At 40.4% G+C, this 10965-nt stretch overlaps 2 gene segments (V, D, J or C); both read left to right on the forward strand.

Moving 5' to 3' along the window:
* Positions 1-365: 365 nt before the first annotated feature.
* Positions 366-1635, forward strand: LOC122705785. The segment is given in 2 exon segments: positions 366-414; positions 1139-1635. Coding segments are annotated over 2 exon segments (546 nt in total).
* Positions 1636-8807: 7172 nt separating this feature from the next.
* LOC122705786 lies at positions 8808-9328 on the forward strand. The segment is given in 2 exon segments: positions 8808-8870; positions 8994-9328. Coding segments are annotated over 2 exon segments (381 nt in total).
* Positions 9329-10965: the final 1637 nt, after the last annotated feature.

Genomic DNA, 10965 nt, shown 5'->3' on the forward strand with positions numbered 1-10965 from the left:
AGCATTGTGTGTGTGTGTGTGTGGGGGGGGGGGGGGTCTTCCTTGCAATATTAAATGTAGCTTGCTTATTTTAAGATGTAATTGCTACCCGTCGAAGAGCTGGTTAATACAAAAGGAAGTTTGGTGTGAGTAGGACTCTCACCTGGTTTATAGAGAAGTTGATGTAACCCACATCAACTTGCTACTCAACTAACTACATCAACTTGCTACTCAACTTGCTACATCAACTAACCCCTGTTTCCTGTTGTGGGGAAGCAGCAGCACATACCCAGCAGTTCTTCCCTCACCCTGTCAGGCTCACCTCACCTTGCAAAGCCTTGACACTGAAGAAGAAGACATTTTCCTTCCAGTGGAAGAGCTGAAACATGCTTCTCTCCAGCCTTCTGAAGGTGGTCATGGCTTCACTGTGTTTAGGTAAGGGTGGTCCTGACGGGATTGTGCCTCCACTGTGACCTAAGGACCAAGGGAACGGCAGTCTTAAGGGTACCCCGGGAAGGAAGCCTATCCGAGTGTAAAGTAGAATTTCTTTATTCTACACCACTTATTCCTAAATCTCTGTTGTTTTTGTTCAGTAGCTAAGTTGTGTCTGACTCTTTGCAACCCCATGGACTGCAGAATGCCAGGTTCCCCTGTTCCTCTCTATCTCCTGGAGTTTGCTCAAATTCACGTCCATTGAGTCAGTGATACTATCTAATCATCCCATCTTCTGCTGCACCCTTCTTTTCTCTTCAATCTTTCCAGCATCAGGGTCTTTACCAATATGTCCGCTCTTTGCCTCAGGTGGCCAAAGGATTGGAGCTTCAGTTTCAGCATCAGTCCTTTCAGTGAATATTCAGGGTTGATTTCCTTTAGGATTGACTAGTTTGATCTCCTTGCAGTCCAAGGGACTCTCAAGAGTCTTCTCCAGCACCACAATTTGAAAGCATCAATTCTTCAGTGCTCAGCCTCCTTTCTGGTCCAACTCTTACATCCATACATGACTATTGGAAAACCCATAGCTTTGACTATACAGATCTTTGTTGGGAAAGTGATGTCTCTGTTTTTTAATACACTGTCTAGGTCATTCGTAGCTTTCCTTCCAAGGAGCAAGTGCTTTTTAATTTCATGGCTGCAGTCTACTTCTGTTTTTCTCCTCCAGGATCCAGTATTGCCCAGAAAGTAACTCAAGACCAACAGCCAATGTCAGTGCAGGAGAAGGAAACTGTGACCCTGGATTGCACATATGACACCAGTGGTGCAGCTCACAGTCTGTTCTGGTGCAAGAAGCCCAGCAGTGGGGCGATGACCTTCCTCATTCGCCAGGACTCTCAGAACAAGCAAAATGCAACAGAAGGCCGCTGCTCATTGAATTTCCAGGAGGCAAGCAAATTCATCAAACTTAGCATCTCAGCCTCACAGCTGGAGGACTCTGCAGTGTATTTCTGTGCACTGAGGGAGCCCACAGTGAGAGGCGTGCAGGAGGGTCCTGCACCAAAACCCAGAGTTCTAATGATACACCCACCTGCGGTAGGACCAGGGTGGGGAATTGCCTTCACAGACAGGAAGTGGTTAGCACTGCGGCAGCACAGGTGTAGGTTTAGAGGGGAAACACTCATTCTAAGAAAGTATTTCTCTAGGTTCATAGACCATGTCTAGAGCTACCACTCATCAAAAACATTCTTATCCCTGAAAATTTGGATTTAAATTTCTTATTGAAGACAAATATAACCACCAAAATCTTTACCGTATGGTGATTAGATAAAACTAGAAGAATTGACTAAGGAAATTAAAAAATGTCAGAATTAAAAATCAGTTTAAAATATGTGTGAATTATTGGTCTTTCAGATCAGTTCAGTTCAGTTCAAGTTGCTCACCCATGTCTGACTCTTTGCGACCCCACAGACTGCAGCACACCAGGCCTCGCTGTCTATCACCAACTCCCAGAGTCTACTCAAACTCATGTCCATTGAGTAGGTGATGCCATCCAGCCATCTCATCTTCTGTTGTCCCCTTCTTCTCCCACCTTCTGTCTTTCCCAGAATCAGGGTCTTTTCCAGTGAGTCAATTCTTCACATCAGGTGGCCAAAGTATTAGAGTTTCAGCTTCAACATCAGTCCTTCCAGTGAATATTCAGGACCGATTTCCTTTATGATGGACTGGTTGGATCTCTTTGCAGTCCAAGAGACCCTCAAGACTCTTCTCCAACACCACTGTTCAAAAGCATCAATTCTTTGGCACTCAGCTTTCTTTATAATCCAACCTTCACATCCATACATGACTGCTGGAAAAACCATAGCCTTGACTAGATGGACCTTTGTTGGCAGAGTAATGTCTCTGCTTTTTAATATGCTGTCTAGGTTGGTAGTAACTTTTCTTCCAAGGAGTAAGTGTCCTTTACTTTAATTTCATGGCTGCAGTCACCATCTGTAGTGGTTTTGGAGCACCCCAAAATAAAGTCTGTCACTGTTTCCACTGTTCCCCCATCTATTTGCCATGAAGTAATGGGACCAGATGCCATGATCTTAGTTTTCTGAATGTTGAGCTTTAAGCCAACTTTTTCACTCTCTTCTTTCACTTTCATCAAGAGGCTCTTTAGTTCTTCACTTTCTGCCATAAGGGTGGTGTCATCTGGGTATCTGAGGTTATTGATATTCCTCCCAGCAATCTTGATTCCAGCTTGTGCTTCATCCAGCCCAGCATTTCTCATGATGTACTCTGCATATAAGTTAAATAAGCAGGGTGACAATATAGAGCCTTGACATACTCCTTTCCCGATTTGGAACCAGTCTGTTGTTCCATGTCCAGCTCTAACTGCTGCTTCCTGACCTGCAAACAGATTTCTCAAGAGGTGGGTCAGGTGGTCTGGTATTCCCATCTCTTTAAGAATTTTCCACAGATCAATTTGCTCAATAAATATTTATTGTATTTATATTATATTACCAACATTACTTGGAATGAGGAAGGTGGTGAAATCTCTCTGTGGTAGTCCTCTTTCTGAATATCTGTTTGAATGCAGTTTTATACCATTTAATGAATAAATTTATTTTAGATTTATTAATGGAATCAGTGTACTCTCATTTACTTTCTAAAATGTTTAGTATGTCACAAACTTTGTGCTAATACTCATTCTGCATTATTAACACCTCTAGCATGAAATAGCTCAATTTCTATAATATAGTTTAACTGCCTCCCATCAATCTTATTCACAAAGTGATTAATAATTAGCTGCTCTTAGAAGGATATTGTGAAGGAGAAGAGTATGAATTGTCTTCTTTCTCTGCTCTTGCTCTTTGTTGTACCACTCTTCAAGAAGCATTTTTACTATCATGTGACTGATTTTGCAACCTTCTAGGCCCTGTTTTTCAATCAGTGTTAACACAGTCCAAAATACTCCTTGTCTCCAATTTCCTCCTACCTCTAACCTCATTTTCTCAGCGCCTTAAAATCTGAAGGGTAATGGATGATTGATAAGTGGTCTTGTATTATAACTCCCTCTTATATTTTCATTTAGAAGCAGATGTGTAAAGTAGAATTCTCAAAATACTCCCTTAAATTTTTTTAAATTAAATTTTTATCATTTTGACATTCATTTTTACTATTTTAAGTGTTCAATGCAGTGATACTAAGTACACTTGCATTGTTGTTCAGCAAACACCATCCATATCTAGTACTTTTTGCATCTTGAAAAATTGAAAATTTATACTTATTAAAGACAAACTTCTCAGGACTTCCCTAGTAGTCCAGTGATTAAGACTCCATGCTTACAATGTAGGGGACACAGGTTTGATCCCTAGTCAGGGAAATGATATTCCTCATGCCTCAATGTGCAGCCAAAAATGTAAATTAAAAAAAAAAAAGACTAACTCCTCATTCCTTTGTCCCTCCAACCATGGCCACTACTGTTCTACTTTCTCTTTCTATGAGTTTGACTACTTTAGATAACTCATATAAGTCAAATTACAAAATATTGGTCATTTCGTGACATTTCTTTTATTATAATGTCCTCAAATTTCATTCATGTTGTAGATTTTTTTATACCTTTCTAAGGTTGAGTAATATTCCATTGTACACATATACTTTTTGTCTACTCATTCATCTGTTGATGAACATTTGGGTTCCTTCCATCTTTTGGTAGAAACATGGATATATGAATATGTCAGTATTTGGGGTATATATCCAAATTCTTTCAAGTGTTTTGAATGTAATATAATCAGAAGTAGAATTGCTGGATCACATGGCAGTACAGTTTTTAAATTTTTGAGAAACATTTATCCTGGTTAGTCTGAAAAACTATGCTCTAGACTACTTTATCACATGCCAATTTCAAGGGAAAGAGAAATAGAGTGATCAGTAGTCATGAATGAGGTTTCAGAATTCTAGTGATTTACGGAAACCTAGAAGAGTTTGTTGTGTTGGTATGGAGCATTGCTCCTCAGGTGCCTAGTAATTAGCAGTCTGAAGGGGATGGTCAAGGCACTACCTGGTGGCCATCTCCTGAATTGCAGCTTGAATTTTTTTTTTTTTTTAATTTTACATTATATTGGAGTATAGATGATAGACAATGTTGTGATAGTTTCAGGGGGACAGCAAGGAATTCAGCCATACAGGTACTTGTATCCATTCTCCCCCAAGCTCCCATCCCATCCAAGCTGCCACGTAATATTAGGCAGAGTTTCCTGTGCTAGACATTAGGTCCTGGTTGGTTATCCATTTTAAATAGAGCAGTGTGTACATGTCCATCCTAAACTCCGTAATGATCTCCCCCCCATCCTTCCCCTTTGGCAACCATTAGTTAGTTCTCCATGTCTGTGAGTCTGTTTCTGTTTTGTAAACAAGTTCATGAGTATTCTTTATGTTTCTTTCTTCTTTTGGTGAAAGGGCCAAATCTATAATTATTTAATTAGTTCAGTTTGCATAAGTAAAGAACCTATTAAAAGACTGTCTTAAAATATTTCAAAGATTCGAGAAGTAATTTTGCTGCCCTGTCTCTCTCAAAATTTCTCTGAAAAGTATCTACAGGGGAAAAAAGGAAAGATTTTTGCTATTAGACAGGTCTGTGTTCAAAACTTTTAACTCTAAAATTAAGTTTCTAGATAGCTTTGTTTTACTAGTGATAGAGTGATATCTTCTTTAATATTTTGTTGTGACAATTTATCAGTAATGTATCCACAGAGATTAACAAGTCACAGATGATTACTGACAGCAACCTCTATAGGTACAGAAAAAGCATTGGACAAAACTCAGTATCTATTCTTGATTAAAAACTCCCAGCAAATTAGGACTTAAGGGAATTCATTAACTTAATAAAGGTCCTCTACCAAAAAATCTACATCAAATACACTTGATGGCGAAAGACTGAATGCTTTCCTTCAAAGTTCAGGAATAAGGGAACAATTTTGACTGGCATCACTTGTACTGAATATTGGACTAAGAGTCTTAGCCAGTGCAATAAGGCAGGAGAAAGAAACAAAAATCATATAGTTTGGAAAAGAAGCGAATCTACCTTTCGTCACAGACAGCATAATTATCTGAGTGTCAAATCCAGGGGAATTTGCAAAAACATTACTAGAAAAAAACGAAAGTTAAACAAATTCAAATATATACTTAACATAGGCTCCAGTCATTCCACTCCCAGATATTGACCCAAGAGAAATGAAAGTATGACTATAAAAAATCTTATTCGCACATGTTCACAGCAGCTTTATTTGTAACAGCCGCAAACTAGGACTAACCTAAATGTCCATCAGTAGGTGAATAGATAAACATATCTATAGATAAATCATATCCATATAATGGAATACTATTCAGCAATACAAAGGAATGAAACATGATTATAATAACCATGGAAGAATCTTAAAATAATTATGCTGAATGAAAGAATCTATCAAAGGCACATATCATACCATTTATCTGAAATTACTGAATATGCAAACTATTTTATGAGAGAAATGTTGCTTGAAAATGGGAGGAGGAAGTGAAGAGAGCACTGAGAGGACTAAAAAGAGACAAGAGGAAACTTTTGAGGTGATGCATTGTTCACTATCTTAATTGTGGTGATAGTTTCACAAGTATATACAAGTGTCAATCTTACTAAGGTAAGGAGGTACAATTTATTTCAAAGAGAACTATGCATTAATAAAGCCATTAAAATCCAAATACAGCAAATACTTTTCTTCAGTGTTGTACAAGTCTTCTTTTATGACCCCGCAATGCAAAAATACTTCTCCTATATGTACTCATTGGCCTTAAACTGTGTGTTTTTAAAGTAGAGATAACAACTATCTGCCTCCATATGCTATACATTTATTTTCAGTCCTACATCATTGCAACCTATTTCGCATTCTTTCTTTACACCAGAATTGCCAGCAGATTCTTTACCATCTGAGCCACCAGGGAAACCCACCTACCATTACAGAAGTTTGTAACTCATTTTCCAGAATTTCTTTCTGGCATATTTTTGAGGCAGTTTCTCACTATGTGATTTGGAAGGTGGAGAAGAAAGGAAGGAATATGTGAATTCAAGCAGTATCTGAGCCTGGTTTTTTAACTTCAAATCTGGATTTGGGAAATGATTCACGTGCTGACTCTGACTCATGAAATTCCTTGATGTGAATCTGAGAAGAGTGAACTCCTAGAAACAGAATGGGCTAAGCTTCCATCTGTGTGTTTAGGGATCTATGGTTACAAGCCTTTACAGAAGATGAATGCCTCTTAGAACTTCATCTTGATACTCCTCAGAGGTTTTGTTTTATAAAATGAATGGTCATAAAAAGAGCTAAAGAAGTGCTTGTTTTTGCTGCTGGTACTCAAAAAGAAAAGTTTTGAGTATGCATGTAGTCCTGGGAACATCCTGTTGCTCCCTGATCTTTGACAACTACCTTGATCTAGTACATCTGTCCCAAATGAAAACTTGTAAACCAACATAAGACTGGCTGCGGCCCAACTTCTTGGGGAGCTTCCAAAACTTACAGATTCATGGGTCTCAACTCTGGATAATATGATTCATGAAGTTATTGGTGGGCCCAGAATCTGTAATTTTAAGTCATTCACTCATTAATTCTACTTTCAGCTGTCATGTGAATATTGGCTGAGAGGTCTTTAACAATTTGAAAAACTGGGAAAGAAGAGCGTCCTAACTCATGCTCTGAGCTTTTGACACAAATCCACATCTTCAGGGTTTCAAACACTGGGGGAAAATTATTTGGTTAAAGTTTGGCAACAAAATGTGGCAGATAGAATAGAAAGTATCTTTGAGGCTAGATTTCAACTAAGAATATACAATAGGATTAGTACTTGTCTGATTTACATAGGCCAACCCTCTTATCTTAGAGTCAAGGAAGAAGTAGGAGAATAAGATATTGATCTTAGATAATTCTACAAGGATTTGATAATTTCAATTATATTTCTTTTGTTTTCACATTTTAATGATTCTGAAATTCAGGATTATTTGACTATTGATAAGACAATGTGACTTTTTCCCTTGAAAAAAAATTTATTAGAAAGATAACATTTCTTACAAATGATATTATTTTAGGACTGAGAAAATATTTTATTTCAAGTAGTAGTGATTCCACAATAAAAGACCCTTTATTCATTACTTTTTTTGTGGTAGAGCAAATATTTAGTAAGCATATAATAAACATCAGTCAGGGCTTCCCTGGTGACTCAGTGGTAAAGAATCTGCCTGCCAATGCAGGAGACTCAGGTTCGATCCCTGGGTTGGGAAGATCCCCTGGGGAAGAAATGGCAACTCCAGTATTCTTGACTGGGAAATCCCATGGACAAAGGAGCCTAGCAGGCCACAGTCCTTAGGGTTGCAAAAGAATCAGACATGACTGATTCAGTGACTAAACAACAAATAATTGTCAGTCACTCTTCTATAAATTGGGGTACAATGCTGAAAAACAGAGATTCACTCAGTAATGACCTAGCTTCTTATTACCTCCTCTGTGAAAGTGAAGTGAAAGTGAAGCTGCTCAGTCATGTCCCACTCTTTGCAACCCCGTGGACTGTAGCCCACCAGGCTCCTCAGTCCACGGGATTCTCCAGGCAAGAATACTGGAGTGGGTTGCCAATTTCTTTCTCCAGGGGATCTTCCCAACCCAGGGATCGAACCCAGATCTCCCGCATTGCAGGCAGATGCTTTAACTTCTGAGTCACCAGGGAAGGCCTGTAATCAGCCACAAACTCTTCTGACAGTCAGTGAATTATAGGTTGGCTCACAATGGATACATGAGAATATAAAATACTATATTACAGTGCTTAAGAAAATTGATATCTTCTCAGCTACAAAAATACCTGGGATGCTTTGTTAAAGAACTTCCATGTCAGGTAGTATCCTAAGAACAAAACAGACTTGAGAAATGTTGACAGCTGTTGATCAGATTTCCAAGCTCCACCTAAAGACTGACATGTGCTTCGTGGATAAAGTCAAGGGTAACATTTTTCTAATTTAGGGAGGAGACCAGGATACTTGGGCTTCCCTGGTGGCTCAGTCAGTAAAGAGTCTGTCTGCAGTGTGGAAACCCAAGTTCGATCCCTGGGTCGGGAAGATCCCCTGGAGAAGGAAATGGCAACCCACTCCAGTATTCTTGCCTGGAGAATCCCATGGACAGAGGAGCCTGGCAGGCTACAGTTCACGGGGCTGCGAAGAGTTGGACAGGACTTCACTTTCACTTTCTTTCATACATGCATCGCATTTCTGTCCCTGTCCACCAGAGGGTGCAGTTTCCTAACACAGACACATTTCCTGTGTGTCTAAACTTCACTGAAACTAAACCTCACTGTGACTTCACCATTTCCTCATGTTAACAGTCAAGAACGTTCTTCAGGAGACACTCTAGAGATGATTTCTTCTCCAGGATTAGTGATTGTGATACTCTTCCTGCTGGGTAAGCAAAACGCCTCTAAAAATTTGGATCCTTTCTTCTGTTGTGTCAACAAAACCTTTAAGCATAATTTTATCCCAGAGTTTTATGCCCAAGATCACAGAGAACTCTCTTATTTTCCCCTAGGACAAACCCGTGGAGCTTCAGTGAGCCAGATGGACGGCCAAGTGACCCTTTTGGAAGGGGCTACCTTGACTGTGAACTGTACTTATTCAGACACCATATACCCCACTCTTTTCTGGTATGTCCAGTATCCTGGAGAAGGTCCAGAGCTCCTCCTGAAAGCCACGAAGGCTAACGACAAGGAAACCAACAAAGGTTGTGAAGCCACATACAATGCAAAAACCACCTCCTTCCACTTGGAGAAAGCCTCAGTCCAGGAGTCAGACTCGGCTGTGTACTACTGTGCTCTGAGGGACACAGTGACGGAAACTGCAGCGGGAGCTGAGCGCAAACTCTGAGCAGTGATGGGGCCTGGATGCACTGTGGTTCCAGCAGAGCCTGTGGTTGTCTGTCTCTTCGTCTCTGGTTGATACAAAAAACGTACAAATGGCTAAAGCATAAGAATAAGAAGAGAATATTCCCCATACCCAACTCTTTACTAGTAAAACTGAAAACTCTCTGACACCAATAGTTCCTTTTCCAGGGTCAAAGTAATTTCAAGGTAAAACCACATAAGCAATGAAGTGGTGTTTTGCATATTCTTGCAAAATCCTGCTTCCACAAGTTGTTCCAAGTCACCCAGGTGGGTATTGCTATGCCTCACTATACTTTCATAGAACCAAAGTGTGCCAGATGATGTGTGGTCTGCACAATGTCTTCCTGACAGAGCAGGGCATGAGAGGTGATAGGAGAGCCACAGCCTCCAGAAATTATCATTCTTAATAGAGAAAGAAGGGATGAAAGGAGGAGGAACAGAATCTCATACATAATGAAACAGTGGAAAGAGAGGAAAGGATTTTATTCACATTTATCTCTTTATCTCTTAGCAACTCTAAGAAATTAGAAAGGGTATACGCCTGAAAATACAGAGAGAACAGAAAAGGAGTTAGCAGCGCAGAGTGCTGTCAACAGATTTCAGAGGATGAGAAGTATAAGGAAGAACGAAGACTCGTCTCGTAGAAAAGTTGAAGGAGGAACCTAGCCCTCGTGTGAGACGCATCAGAATGTGTGCTGAGCACCTGTGCAAAGGTTAAGAAAACACGGCACCAATCATCTTTGAGTAATTGAGAAAGATGGTGTTGCCCCAATAAGTGCACATGTGTGAGTGTTGAGGGTTTTGGGGAGCACTAAACCAGGAGGCCTGAGTGAGGTCACTTATAAGCAAAGAATAGCCATGCTCTCCACAATTCTTTACGACAAGCAATGATGACTTTCTAAATAGCATACAGAGAAGACAATGGCAACCCACTCCAGTACTCTTGCCTGGAAACTCCCATGGATGGAGGAGCCTGGTAGACTGCAGTCCACTGGGTCTCGAAGAATCAGACACAACTGAGTGACTTCACTTTCACTTTTCACTTTCATGCCTTGGAGAAGGAAATGGCAACCCACTCCAGCATTCTTGCCTGGAGAATCCCAGGGATGGAGGAGCCTGGTAGGCTGCCAGCTATGGGGTCACACAGAGTTGGACACGACTGAATCGACTTAGCAGCAGCAGCAACAAACTCAGCATAAAAGTGGAAGTTAGTCTTTAATGAACTGAGAACAACACAAAAAATTCCCCCAAACTTTGTATGTGCCATGCTGGGCTTCGTCACTTCAGCTGTGTCCGACTCTTTGCAACCCCATGGACTCCTCTGTCTACGGCTCCTCTGTCTCAGGCTCTGTCCCTCTGTCCATGGGATTCTCCAGGCAAGAATACTGGAGTGGGTTCCATTTCCTTCTCCAGGGGACCTTCCCAACCCAGGAATTGAACCCAGGTCAGGTAGACTCTTTACTGTATGAGCCACAGGGAAGACCAATAATACTGGAGAGGGTAGCCTGTCCCTTCTCGAGCGGAACTTTCCGACTGAGGAATCAAACGGGGGTCTCCTGCATTGCAGAGGGATTCTTTACCAGCTGAGCTACCCTAGTTTGTATACTATTAAACGTTTTG

The sequence above is a fragment of the Cervus elaphus genome, chromosome 12 (genome assembly GCF_910594005.1).
Source record: "Cervus elaphus chromosome 12, mCerEla1.1, whole genome shotgun sequence".
Classification (NCBI taxonomy): domain Eukaryota; kingdom Metazoa; phylum Chordata; class Mammalia; order Artiodactyla; family Cervidae; genus Cervus; species Cervus elaphus.